At 34.3% G+C, this 15504-nt stretch overlaps 1 protein-coding gene across 1 annotated transcript in view; it reads right to left on the bottom strand.

The window, feature by feature from the left end:
- ZNF236 (zinc finger protein 236) overlaps positions 1-15504 on the bottom strand; it is a 72441-nt gene that overhangs the window by 38762 nt on the left and 18175 nt on the right. Inside the window, exons 4-9 of the mRNA XM_065667867.1 lie at positions 15079-15257; positions 11485-11609; positions 7961-8133; positions 5557-5703; positions 3689-3760; positions 399-602 (exon numbers count right to left, since the gene is read on the bottom strand). Coding sequence (XP_065523939.1) covers positions 399-602; positions 3689-3760; positions 5557-5703; positions 7961-8133; positions 11485-11609; positions 15079-15257 — 900 coding nt within the window. The remainder of the gene's footprint in view (positions 1-398; positions 603-3688; positions 3761-5556; positions 5704-7960; positions 8134-11484; positions 11610-15078; positions 15258-15504) is intronic.

Raw genomic sequence — 15504 nt, forward strand, 5'->3', positions numbered from 1 at the left:
GTATACATTCTCATTTTTTAACCAGCTAAAAATATTTATTTTTCCCTTCTTAAACATCATCAAATTTTAAGCTTGGCCTTATCTAAGGACAAGCCAGAAGATGCTTCTAGGCAACAGAAAAAGAAAGTCAAAGGAATCAATGAAATGTCCATCTATGGGTGTGTACACTTAAAGCTTTCTTCTGGGTCATATAATCAGTATTTATAACCTTGCTTATGTAATATCTTGGTGCGTTCCATACCATTTCAGTACATCTTTACAAGTCTTTCTTGACTGATAAACCATCTAAAAATGTAGAAGGAATGCTATAATTGAAAATACTGAGAACAAGTTTGACTAAAATAAAAACAAGAAGGAACCCACTGAAATGGAAAGCTGTTCTCACACAGAGCTCTTACCTGCAAAATATCTCTATTGATTCCCACCGCAATGTTGAGCTGCTGACCAGGTTGTTGAGGTTGGTTATTTTCTACAGGACCTGGTTCTGATAACTCAAGGAGCTGCTGGATGACATCAGTTACAGCCTGTTGACCCTGGTGAGAAGCAGCTGAAGAAACCTGGTTTTCTGGCTGTTGAAGAAGTGGAGACCGAAAATGTGTGGCCTGTAATATACAGTGGTACATTTGTAAAGGAAGATGAAAACGGTGTAAGAACTCTTCAGCTTCCTTATCTCAAACATTTGTTAACTGTCTACTACAAGGATGTCCACTCGATTAAGACATAAGAATTATACAGAGCTGCCTACTCACTCCACTAAAGAACTGCTTCTGTATATCCCTTTTCTGGAGTTCTTCCCAAGCTGCAAAACTGTAAACTTACAGCTTGAATTACATTTATCGTAACTACTGAACCTTCAACCAGTTTACAAAATAAAAGGATCAACTACTGAATTCCACACGTATAGGTCACATGAAAAGTAATTCCGAAACAAATAAATGGCACTGACATAGCTGTCTTTTTAAAGTTTGCATTTAACTAAAGCAAGTTATTTAGCAAAATAACCTTCTATTAGTTAAGATTTTTTTGTATGAAATTATTTGTCTTGTTACATCAAAAATTTTCAGAACAAACCATTAACTTTTTCCCTTTAGCTTTCAACCCTCTAAATCTCTTAGCTTTGGAAGAATCTCTTTATACTCTAAAACTTTAAATACACGTGGCATGGGTCAAAATACTAAAAGCACCTTGAAGTCTAACAGTTAAATTTCGTAATCTTTGATTTGATGATTTTATCTGAGGCTACCTTAGTAACAATTATGAAGAAATGAAGAAGTGACAAAAAGCCTGGGTACTTCTGTTTAAAAGCAAACATACAGACTCTTTCTGTTCTCCTTCATTCCTAAATTTCTTTTTCTTATAACAAATAGACTGCATAAGTATGCCGTTACTGAAACAAATGCTTTCAATAATTTATTTTACTGCAGAAAACAGAAATACGTAATGGCTAGCTCCATAATTCTTTTCCTTAGAGCACATTGGATATTTGCTTCTAATATTCACTTCTCTTTTCTAAAAATAATCACTTCCAGGCATGCACATATATATATATAAAACACTATCTTCTTTTAGATAGTTTTTAACAAGGAATAATCTTAGACTTCATGTACATATTTCTTCCAATCTGAAAACTCCCCTGAGATTGTCCTATACTGATAAATTACACTGGACAGTTAAAATGACACTGACACTGTATTCAAGAATGGTTAAGAAAAATTAGTTTAACTTAGTTAGGTCCTGCAAATTTGATGAAGTATTGTTAATGCCTTCTCCTGAGATGATATAAAACAAACCCTTATCTCATTTCTCTTGCACGCACATGAGAATAGCACTTGCTATTTTACCAATTTAACCATTACTTTTTTTTTCACCTCACAAGCATAACAGATGGAAAGACTCCACTTCTTCAGATTCCAATTTTGCAAAAGTGCTATAAACATTTCAATATGTGGTTTACAAAATAAAATACACTATATGCCATTTTCATTGCAGTAAACAGGAAATGAAGCAAAGTGTTTTGCTAAAGAGTGTAACAGCTCTTGATAGAGATCATGTATTTTCCTGAAACAGAACTGAAGGAAGCTCTTTAGTAGAGTCAGAAGCCTACACTAGATATCTGCAAGATTCTTCCAGCATTTAGCAGGAAGAAAAAACCTGTTAATGAAGCAAGTGCTCAACAAATGAACAGCAACTGCACATCAACAAGCAGGCTGTGTATCTGAAGGCATGGAAACAAGCAGATAGTACATCAAAGAAGGAATATCTGAAAACATGTAACAAAATTGCTGCTGATTCACCTTAGCATGGACGTCTGTCTGCATTAGTTTTGATGTGATGGCATACTTTCCTTTTCCACTAGATTCCCATATGGGTTACAGTATATAGTTACTACTGTAAAAATAGAAGGTACCCTAGCAAGTGGAAGGAGAGTTCAGGTTTCTGTTCTTAACTGCTAGACTAGCAAACCATGCTTGGTTTCCTAAATCCACCACATCTATGCTGACACTGACTCTGTAAAGGATCAGAGTTAAACTGCTCGGTGGCTTAGCAGTTACTAAGTCATGCTCTGGAGATGAAACATTTTTGAAGACACTACTACTACGGATGGAACTAAAGCAGTTCTCTCACTTGGTGAGCAAGAGTCTGGTAAGAGTAGGTAATGGGATCTGTTGCTCCAAACTGGAACCACACAACACAACACACTGACACAGGAGACTCATTTCAATATTCAGATTCAATGAAACAAAACCAAAACAAACAAAACAAACAAACGAAAAAACCAACCAACAAACCCCAAACAAACAAAAAAAACCCATCCTCTTGACTCCTAAGGAACAACATGGTTCCTCTACGAAACTTGATTTACTGGACAGCTTTTGCATACAAACTACCACACACAAAACAAAGTCAAATGACAAATGCAAAACTTGAACTTACATACTATTCACTATAGTTAAGTATTAAATCATACTTCTTTTAAAAGAGTAATTTCTAAGAGATCAATATGAATTGACAGACTGCATTCTAGGCAAGCTCCTCTCCTTCTAGAACATGAACTTGCCACAACTATATGAAGATCATAATTTTCTAAAGCTTCATTATTTAGGAATATATGTTACATTTACTCCAGTATACTTTCAATAAAGTATATCCTAAGTTAATGATTAACTTCTTTTCAGACCTGTGCTTTCACAGACACATAACACAGCTCCCCCCACCAAAAAACAGGCATCACTTCTCATACCACTCTTCAGCAAAGGAAAATTATTCCAACTGGTTAAAAAAAATGAAAAAATGAAGATCCGCTTAAAATAAACTGCTTCTGAAGAACAGCTGTTTTTAATATTTTTAAAAATCTAATAAGCAACATAGTATAACTATTTATTTATATAATACAGAAAATATTAGCAATTAATTAGTTCATATCAGCAATTTGACTTCACTTTCAAGAGCTAATGAACAGAATTATATGCAAAAGCATGAGTGTATAACAAAAGAGGGAATACAATCCATTCAAGACCTGTTCCATTGCTAAATAACCAGATGCATTCACAAATAAGCTTGCCTTCCATGTATCAGCTGACCAACTTATCACAGAGGACTGTTGCATATACTTTTTCACCATGTTAAAGTTTACAAAGTTTCTCCCACTTTTAGGCTTGACAAAATATGACAAAAACTCTGCACTTACATTCTTCCATTTGTTATCAACAGGTTGCAAAAGATTAGCGGGGGATGTTGCTAAAGGCTGGGTGACAGAGTCCTACAAAGAAATGAAAAGAAAGTTTTCTTTTTTCCACATACACACCAAAAAAAAAAAAAAAAAAAGAAAAAAAGAAAAACATGGCTAATGTCACACACAAAAGTAGCACAGTTCATTTTCGCACAGTATGGAGACTAGGGAGAGAAAGATGTACTCATGTATAACAAAAGAATACATTCTTTGGTAGCACAGCACTTCAGGAGACTTCAACTTTTGGGAAGTATTTTTATTAAGGGCATACTCATTGTTTATCCCCAGGTACATAGCAAGGAATAGCAGAGTCTGACCTTAAACTTCAGAACAGAATTATCATACTGAGATTTGTTGTTAAAGTAGACCTGCAAGTTTTGAGCAGAATGAAGAAGTCAGTTCTCATCTAAGAACTTCAGTGCTAACCTAAAAACGCACCATCTTTCTATAGCAATAAAAATTACTAAATACCTCCAGTTTCAGATATAAAATTAAAAATGAAAAGCATAATACTCTTAATAGGCAATTGGCGTGCCAGTTATTATCTTTGTTCTTCCTTGTTAAACTTCTTAGCCTATGTTTTTAGACAGATTATTTTTTCCTTCCACTTTGCTTATACTAGTATAGGGAGGTATTCTTTACTTTTCCCCTCTGATGCAAGCAGAGAAGTATGCATGCAGCAAAGTTCATAACAAGTCACTGCTGTAATGCCAATAAACAATGCAAATGCCAAATATTTAAACAAAACAATCCAAGAAAAATAGAGCTGGCCAGGGTAAGCAAACATGAAGTAGTATGAAGGAATTTTTTTCCATCCTGCTTTTAAGATTAGGCTTGGGAACGTAGAAATGTACAAAAAGATGCAGATTGTATGTTCTTGCAAGCACACAGGACATATTCTTTTTTATTTTTTTTTAATTAACCTGAAGAAACAAACAGCATCTGCCTTATAAAAAAACAGGCACTTGTTTTTACAATAATACAGCTGAAAAATGAAGTTGAAACTTTAAATTTTAACCCTCCTCTTCAAAGTCTGATATTACTTGTAATCCACTGAACATTATTAAATCACAGAAACTGGAAATTTTGCAAAATATAGTGGAATAAAGACAGAAAAGGTAGTTTTCTTCAAAGAAAAAGAAGTAGTATGATATATTAATTATGCACTGGCTCAAAAAATAAATCAGTCTTATGAAACCAGAAGTGTTTTCTGAATTTTAGCTCCTTCTGTTATCTTGGTAAAGAAAGAAAAATATTCAGTGCTTCCAAGAAAGCTTTTTCCTTTATGATCTGTCAAATAAGAAGCTAACATTTAAAACAAGTTACCAGAAATAGTCAGAAGAAGAAACCATTATGTGTTTCCATTGACTAGAATTGTATAAACAACTAATTTCTGAAAAGTAGTTCATTTGAATAGTTCTAAATCTGAATGATTTAAATAGTTCTAAATCTGAATTATTTGAGTAAGTTCTAGATTTAATTGTTCAGTAAAACTTCCCAATTATTTGTCACCTGAGGAAGAAACCTTTCCTCCCCACACAGTCTGTAAGCACCAGAATTATATTTCACTTAGTCGTAGAATTAATTTTACATTTTTTTAACCAGACTCTCAAACAGCAAATGCTTTCTCGCATATGCTTAGCCAGTTTACATTCTGCCAATATTTAATCACACCCATCAATTCCAGAAATGACACAAAACTTTAAAAAGATGAAAGACAGCAACAGGTCTTTCAGTTCTAACCTAACAGAAGAATTACTGGAATTGAGATATAGATCTAATTAAACTCTTAAAGGCATTTCCACACTATAGCAAGCAATGCTTACCGCTGTAACATGAGATACATCTGTTGAAGCACTCACAGAATTCTGTGGACCACCCATGTGCATCTTGCTGATATGTGTATTTAAACTACCCAAGCTTTTGAAGACACAGCTGCATTCTGTACAGTTGTACGTAGGCCCATTCTTCACCTTCAATAAAACGAACAAACAAACAAAAAAAAATCAAGTAAATTTTCCCTACCTCTACTATATATGGTTTACATTATTTATCCATATACTAAGTATACTATGGGATTATAAGAGCTAAAATAGTTTCTGATATCCAGTTATGGAATTAGTTTGATATCTCTCATGTATCAAGTCAACTGTAATCTATGTGCATGACTGTCATTTTCTATTACCACTTCTCAACAGTAGGAAGCGCGAGAGAACAAGACAAGTCATCTGGCAAATGAGGCCTCAGACTTTTCCCTCCTTAAAATTTCCTGCTGTTACACACTTAGAAACAAAACTGAAATGCAACTTTATCAATTAAGATGTGCCTGAAAGCAAAGCATCATACATAATAAAAATGGAAGTCTAGAAATAGGAAGATGAAAAGCGCAGAGAGTTGCTCTTCAAAGTTTGGCTTTCTCTTGTTCACTTTTGCAAAAGTATTTTTTTAAAAATTTCCAATAGGAAAATAAAATCAATTTCTTGGGTCAAAAAAAACAACACAGAGAACTGAATTTGAACACAGAGCAATTGGCAGCAACCTGGTTTGGACTTCTAAGACAACCTGTTGAGACAGCTAAAGCAGCTAAATTTGCAGATTACAACCATCCTCACTTCCCTCTCATCCTCAGTCTATCACATAGCAGTAAGATCTGTTGCAGTACTTTCAATACACAGAGAACGAAAAGCTAAGGAAAACATGCTGTATTGCTTAGAGTATGGTACAGAATTTTTTATTTTCTGACAGCAGTTTAAACTGGTAACAAGACTTTCAGAAAAAGGTATCAGCTAATAAAAAACTGGTACAACTAAACACTAATACACAAAGTGAGAATCAACCTACTTCATCATCACCTGTAATGTTATTTTGTGACTGCCTCAGGAAAAAAATGAAGAATTAGGAGTTGTGCATGCAGTCTTCAAGGAAACAGTGACACAGCAAGAAATAAATAAAAAAAAAAAAATTATAGGGAAAAAAAATAAAAATCAACAAATGATCCAAAACAGTACCTAAAATGCAGGCTTAGGAACATGAAACACAGAACAGGATGTGATCAAGAAGTAGCATTTATTTAAAATCCCCTATCCCATGGTTTTGTTTTTTTTTTTTTTTATAACAGTAACAGAGAAAAAAGTGAAAATATTTTTTGCTTGTTCTCCAACAATCTTATAATATTGAAAAAAATCAATGCAAACTATTAATGTTGGTTAATCTATGTAGCAAAAGCTACCATAGATTGTGATAGAAGACTAGTCGCACAAAGCTATATGAAATACAAACATATCATTTAATAGAACTAAGCATAATGCAAACCACTAAGTCATACTAATAAGACATGTCCTAAAATTAAGGAACTAACACACTAGAAGGATCCTTAATAAAAAAATCCAATAAATAAGATTTATTGACAGAAAACAAAAATGGAAAACAAGAAAGCAAATCTCAGGGGAAAAAGTGAGAGCAGAGATGATATTCTGCATGCAGGTAAAAAAAAAAAAACCAACGCTGCATCTATCACTTCAAACCTTCCGAATCAAAACTAGGTCTCTTTCTGTGGGTATTTCCAAGCACACATCACTAAAGTCATCAAGGAAATGAATGAACAAAGTTGCATAGCCAATGTTGCTCAGAAGATGATATTACATTATCACAGCAGCACCTTCTGAATCTTAAAAATTGTCTGTCACAAAGAAGAAAAAAAATCAGCATAAAGAGGTCTGAGACAACGTTTTTTATCTTATTTTGTAATTTTCTTCCTGTAACTGAAAAACCTCTGAAAAAGGCTGCAAGATATGTACTTCAAAGACAAATTGCAAGGGTCCTCTATGATGGAGTTAGTGGTTTGCTGTTTGGCCTTGAAATTTTTCACCATTTTCTGCTTTGCTGCTTTTGCCTTACTTTCATCTGATTCTAGCCCTCATTCTCCCAAGACTGACACATATGTTTTTATATACCTATACCCACTAATCATTTCTTAATCAATGTATTGAAAAGACAATGGTAAATGAAGCTTTTTCTAGCTATCCTTAATATACTTTTATTCAGATTGAGCTATTTTAGGAAAGCTTGCAGGTAAAACCAACAAACTAGAATCTATACTATAGCAGTAAATCCATACTGGCTACAGAAAGCACCAGAGAGCAATAGGAACAGAAAATAGGACAATTTAAATACTGAAAATGAAATAAAAAGTATATCAGCACCAACCACTTTATGAATAATTGTATTTACCTCTGAATGAACTCTCTGTATGTGTGACTGAAGATTGCCTTTCTGAGAAAAGGCTGCAGGACAAAAGGCACAAGCATGGGGTTTTTCGCCAGTGTGCTTGATCATATGGGTCTGCAATGCCCCCTTCTGGTTAAAGGCTTTTCCACATTCACTGCATTTGAAAGGTCTTTCACCTGAGAGGAAAAAGGATGTGCGGTAAGGTGCTTTTAAGTAAACGTTAGCAGTCACCTGTATCTAAATGAAAAAATTGTATCAGCTAGAATATTTCATACAATTACCTGCAAGTACACACATACAAACTCAGAAACATAGGTTATTGGGTGTTTTTGTACCTCAACCACCAATGTCAGCATCTACTCTGATGAAGCTTTGTGAAACAGTTTTACGACTTAGCTGATGATTATCAGCTAAAATTGATGAAACAAATTTAAATCTGTATGAAACAATTATTTAGAACTGCTTCACTCAACTTGTGGTTTGGACGATCTCAGAAGTTGCTATCCAAAACCACTGGAGGAAAAGGGAAAAAAAGAGAAGAAAAGCCAAACCCACGTATGTCATTCTTTTACATCAAATCTCATCAAACTGCATGGAAACAAATGGAGGACCAGAGGGTGGAATGGACAGTACTAAATAACTAACAGTCAAAAATTTAACATTTTATTTAGTCTAAAATCAAAAAGTCTTACAGCAACACTGGAAAAGATGGCCTATGGTTCCCACTCCCCAATAAATAGCCGTTCATTCTTTGCAATCTCCTATGGAAAATATGCAATAATTTTTTTCTCATAAAAATCACTGTACAGCCCTACTCAGAAAATAACTTTAAAACTCCGAATGTTCATATTGCTACTAAACATTAAAGAACAACTAGGCAATACTGTCACAGGAATGCTGTCACTATTTCCTGATTTGGTGTTCTCAGTGCTGTGCACACTTACGAGTTCCCTGTACATTAACATATTAAGCATGAAAATCTCCACAAAGGAATTTTAGGCGATAAAACATAACAGAACTGCATAAACATATTACAAAACTACATATTTCAAACACACAAAGAACAAAGCTCAGTTTCTCACAACCATGTGTTAATTTACTCCTGTGAACTCAGCAGTACTCTTTTTTTTTTTTTTTTTTTTTCCCTTAATGAAATAGTTTAGGCGTGGGTAACTCCAGGACCTGGAAAATACTTGCTTTTGCACATTTCTGTAGCAAAACCGCTATCAGCATGCTGTACATTATGTCTGCTACACCAGTAAGTACTAGCATGTGGTAAATATTATGCACACTAAAGCAGTTTTAATGAATATTTTTATGACTTCTAATTACATAGCTGTAATTACATCAAGTATAAGATTATTATTTCTTAATTAAAGTCACATTGTTTTAAATAAAAGCAGCTGCTTTTTGAAATAGATAAGCATATAGCATCAACTCTGATTTTCTGTTCTGTTGCTTATGGCTTTTGAAGATGCTTTAAGGTCTGCAGGCATGAACAGCATATTTTTAATTACAGATTTAGATACAAAACATTGATTTAAATCTTCTTGAAATAAAGTGTCAAAATCCCTACTGGGCTTTCATAGGTAAAAAGCTTAGCTTCCACTAATAGCTTCTGGTGGACACATAGAAGAATTGCTTCAGGTCAAGTTTGCCTAAGTAAATGTCATTATAAAATTATAATTCTACTGTGGAAATGTGGAATTTCTCTAGTTCTCAAGTATAACTTAGTAACATACATATTTGGGAGGGGAAAGGGGAGTTCATTACTTAATTATTAATAAAGGATTTGCAATCCCTGAGACTTAATTTTTTCCCCAAACGGTGTGCTTGAAATTAATAGCTATGTGCAAAAAGTATGGCAATTAAGACACTAATGTAATGTATGTGTAGCACTGACATGCTCTTTTAACAATTACAGACTTAAGTATTCTAAATTCTTTAAAGCAGAGTTCTTCATTCCTACATATTTTACAGTACCTCAAGCAATTAGACGCCAGACATATTGTCTGCAGATAGAGAGTAATAACATGCTTCACAAATTAAATGAGTATTCACTAGCTACTTAGAGCTTAAAATGACCTACCATCATGTGCAGATACAGACTACATTTTCTGTCTCTGGTTTCCAACAGACAAATGTATTTTTATTCTTCAAAATAATTACAAATGCCCTTGAACTTTTTGAGCTTTAGAAAAGTGTCCTCAAGCAACCATGATCTGGTTTCTTTAATTCTGACTAGAACAAGCTAAAACAATGTATCAAATAGCAACAAGACTCTAAAATAAGAAACTTAAGTTTCAATTACTTCTTTGAGATATTACTTTGAGGCAAGTTTTAAAGCAGGTACAATGGTGACCTCTTGTGTTACTGTTCTATAACTGGATCTATAAAACTTAGAGAAGATTCTTAAGAAACAGTCATGCAATAGAATTTTTTTTTCTTCCTTGGTAAACAGTCATTCTTGGCAATTCATCACACTACTACCCATGGCAGGGGGGTTGGAACTACATGATCTTAAGGTCCTTTCCAACCCTAACTATTCTATGATTCTATTCTATGATTCTATGATTCACTGAACAGCAGACTACTAACACAAACAACATCACACACTTACAAAATTGACTACCTGAATTAGCTAAAAACTAGACAAACAACAATTTATTCACAAGACGAAAAACACACACATACCGCACATCACTGGAGCATCTCCAAAGGTGGTTTTGTTCTGCTTAAAGCCAAAATCCTGCTACGCTATGTATAGCTGGTTGCAACATGAGAACTATTCTCACAGTCCTCTGTACACTTCAAAGACTTTTATATTATTTTATTGTCGGCATTTTTCAGTTATTTCAATGGTTTTAGGGTTAAACAGGCATATTTTTATTACAGCAATTTAGCAAAATCCATTTCCTATTCATTCTACAAATTTGAACAGTCGTCTGAACTTCTTCAAATACCAAAATTACAATCTAGGCTTACCACCTCCCAAGTTCACTCTGGACATCCTGAAAATGGCAGTTAAAAGTACACAATATATATATACGGTAGTAACTTTAAATCAATCAAGAAACAAAATCAAGGTGACTATGTTAAAAGTAGTGTTTGTGTCCATGTACTTCTGCTCTTTTGTGAACTGTAAATTTTAGAACCTGTTCTGTAAAATATGTAAGACCTTATTTAGAGTAGCTGACAGGCCCTTATCTAGAGATTCTAACTTTAGAACCCATTGAAACTTTAAGTACCAAAACTGGTATTCTGTAACAACTGAAACCTATAAAGTACTTATTATTGTTTTTTCAACTGCTTCTAATGGTATTCATTTGGAAATTTTAAGAGCATGTGTATTTCCGAAGCAAAGGAATTACATAAAAGTTGTTTTTAACCAACAGGTAACAGCATTTAATGAGCCAAATGCATTAATACTATTTCAAGTCCAGACAGGGAGAAAAATAAGCATTTCACAGGTTAACTGAATTTGGTAAAACAAATGCAAACTAAAACAATTCCTTCCACAGTCTTACCTGTGTGTATCCTAACATGACGTGTTAACTGACTTGGTTTCTGGAACGTCTTTCCACAGTGAGGACAGGAATAGGTAAACCCACTTCTGTCAATGTTTCTGTTATAAGATCTGGTATTTGATACCCTGTCATTTTAAAGCAATAACAAAAAAAGGAACTTACATAAAATAATCTTAAACACTATTTTGAAAAGATTATTTTACCCCATCATTTTTTAACATACAGTGTAAATTTGATGACAATATACAGTATCAGCTGCAACAGTTAAAAACCAAGCCCTTTAATGATACAAAAAGAACAACAGAAACAGAACTTTTCTAAGTAACTGTAAGCACCAAGAATTTGTTATTTCTGTAATAAAATCAATATATCTTAGAAATTCTCTAGAGACATTCTGACTGTGAATTCTGCTAAACAGAATACAGCGACTTTATTATTCTGCTGAGAACTTAACTCTGTGAAACTCCATTTGTTTTGCCTGAACATGGCAAGACTTTCATAGAATCATACAATGGTTTAGGTTGGAAGGAACCTTAAAGATCACCTAGTTTTGACCCCCCTGCCATAAGCAGGGAAACCTCCCACTAGACCAGGCTGCACAAAGCCTCATCCAACCTGGCCTTAGAATATGAAGACAATGTGTTCTTGTTAGCTCATTACAAGAATTTAACAACCCAAATACAAGAGGTAACGGCCTCAAGCTAGGGGACGTTTCGACCGGATATTATGAAAAGTATCTTCACCAAAAGGGTGATCAGACATTGGAACAAGTTTCTCAGGGAAGTGGTGGAATCACTGTCCCTGGAAGTGTTCAAAGACCATGCAGATGAGGCCCTCAGTGACAGGGCTTAGTGGTGGACTTGCCAGTCCTAGGATAATGGTTGGACTTAAAAGGTCTTTTCTAACCTAGCTGATTCTGTGATTCTATGATTCACAACTGCCCCTCAAATATAAATCAACCTCCACATAAAAACAGATTATATACATTCTAAAAATTAATTTCTCTACAGATCAAACTAATTAGCTTAAATGTCTGCTGAAAAACATCAACAGCTATGGGGAAAAACAACAACTGATTTGATGCCTGAAAAAAGGATTTTAAAAAAAGCTGCAGATCATCACAACTCAGCTAAACAAGCAGAAACCAGAAGGCAGTGGGCAAGCCAATATGGTATCTAGAGCACCCCACATTTTCCACAGTGCCCAAGTATCTACACCTACACAGTAATCCAGCTTGTCAGTACTGCTTAAAACTAACTGAAATTACACAAATTTAATACTTGGTGCTTTTCTGAACAACCAAAAGAATTAGCTAATGCTGAGCAGATGTGCAACCTACATGACCACTTTGAAACACAAGTTGGTATAACAGCATAAAAAATAACAGGGAAGCAACAGTCTGCGCATAACAGGAAATCATTAAACTTCTGCTCAAATGTTGCATATTTCTACACTAAGAGAACATAGATATTCAGTATATGTTTAAAGGACAGCACATTTTCCCTTCAAATTACTTCAAACAAATAATACATGAATTTTTAAACTTCTTTATATTCTAGCAGAGTGAGCACAGAGCGCGAGTAATGTATTTTACATATTAATTCTAACTGCTAAAATTTACGGAAGTATCCAGAGTAAAGTCGACTGAAGATTGAAGAAAAGGAGATATAGAACAGCACAGGTGTCACAACTCATTCTTGCCACCTCAGGACAGATCTAGATCAGCCTGATTGTCAGAACATGCTCTTTGGCGAGCAACAACGTATGTTTCAACTATAGCTGAGGCACTTTATTAAAGGAAATAATATCCAGTTTAGGCCATTGTAGGGACAGCCGTTGAAGATCAGATCACCTTCTCTAGTATTTCATCACTTAGAGTTATAATGACCATTTTCTTTTTAGCAAAAGGTAGATTATTAAATTTAAATTATAACTTCCTAATAGTTTTCCATTCAGATTCAGAGACAGAAAAAATACCTTTCTAGGAAGGGCAACCACTCTGCGAAAAACACTCTAAGGGAACAACATTCTTCATAATTTGAAATACCAAAAAGTTTCTGAAGCTTATTGTACATCGAAAAGCAGGAACCAAATTATGTCTCTGAACTTTAAATATACTATGTACAGTCAAACAAGTTAGAGCAAACATTAACTTTTCATAATTCATCAATTCATCTTTTCACATTCAGCAATAACAACAGATTGTGTCAGAAAAAAAATAATAAAAAAATCAGAATTTCCATGTTTTTCCTTTCAAAATAATTTCTGCTGAAACACAGAAGGTTTGAGCTACAGTAGCTTCATGATGAAGTGGAGCAGGAACACTTGCACAATTCATTAACTTGGGTCACATACATGGGTTGTACTGGTATTGCTGGCAAATGGACAGCAAAGCACCATTATGGACAATATTGAATACAAATGCAACATGTTTCTACATCTGCACTGATGAATAAGGGGAATCTCATCTAAAGAGGCTCTGAATCCAGAAATAATCCATGTTTAGAAAAATAAAGATAAACAAATGATCAAGGAGCACTTAGATCACATTTATGTCAGAATGTGGAATGCATGCAAGCCCAGGCACAATGGGGCTTTGAGCAAGCCGGTCTAGTGGAAGGTGTCCCTGCCCATGGCAGAGGGTTGGAACTAGATGAGCTTTAAGGTCCCTTCCAAATCAAACCATTCTATGATTCTATGATAATGCTCTCTCAAAATCACAGCCATCATATTATATTATACTCACTCCTCCATTCTTTATCTATTCATTCTAACTTACACAGATGTCCACAACATGAATGTTTTCTGTGTGTAATATTATACATTTATATACTTCAATACAAACTAACCTGGTACTTCAAACCCTCACTGTTTGTTTTGTAAATGGAAATCTACACCAATGTATTATTAAACCTTCTGGAACACAATTATTAAGCTCTTAAAACCTGTATCATCTGCTAATAAAAGGAATTTGGAACAGCCAACATTTTTAATTTTTTAAACACATATTTTTCACATCTGTTTTTACAGAAATAGAGTGAAGATTAAAAGAGAGATCACCTGTCAAAACTTTAGCTTTTCTTAATGTATAAACTTAACCAATAGCAATAGAAGTTTCTTTCTTCTTCAACTTAAAAGTAAATTTCACTTTCCTTAAAGTAAACTAGAAAGCTGAAGGACACAACAAATATTCACAAAAAATAACAATAGCATTTATTAGGCCTCTTTTTTTCCCCTCCATTTTGTGCTTTTTCAGCTTTACACACTTAGCTATCACTTTGGATCAGAAAAACTTAACCTGTATTTACAGACAGGTAGCAGATGGAATTATGCTTAGTATGGGTGCCTAAATACAAAAGCAGAAGGGAAGAAAAACAAACAAAAAAAGGCCTCTAAAAATAGCACCTACTTTTAGCAAGGTTTTGAAAAACAAATGCCATTTCATAACAGCACATCAAAGAAAAGAAGAGATCTGCACAGATCATGGCACTTGGCTGACTGGAAATGCTACTCCAGCCTTTCCCAGCTATCACCATAAAAAAAAACCCAAACAAAAAACATCTGCTCATTTTGTTAAAATCCCATGATTGTCACCTGATTTTATAGTGAGTTTTCATATGCTCCTTTAACTGTGAGGAGGTTTCAAATTCCTTTTTGCAAGACTTGCAGCTGTGGATCCTACTGCCTGCCAATTCTTGACGATGTTCTTCCATGTGTATGGAAAGCTGACTCTGTAACGTAAATTCATCTCCACACTCTGAACAGATAAGGTTCTGAAAGGTAAGAGAGACAGATTTTTTGAAAGATTCTCAAATAGCAGTATGCACGCACAAGCTTTGTTCATCAAGTAGATGAATGTATCCTTCTATGGACACTAGCAGCTGGAAGCAAGCAGCAACAGAAGTATACAAGAAAAAAAAAAAAAAGACTTTTGAGACCCATAATATAAATCATGAACAATAATCATTACAAGCTTATGGTAATATTTAATATTTTAAGAAACTCCACAGAAATTCAGAA

The sequence above is a fragment of the Lathamus discolor genome, chromosome 2 (genome assembly GCF_037157495.1).
Source record: "Lathamus discolor isolate bLatDis1 chromosome 2, bLatDis1.hap1, whole genome shotgun sequence".
NCBI classification, from domain to species: domain Eukaryota; kingdom Metazoa; phylum Chordata; class Aves; order Psittaciformes; family Psittacidae; genus Lathamus; species Lathamus discolor.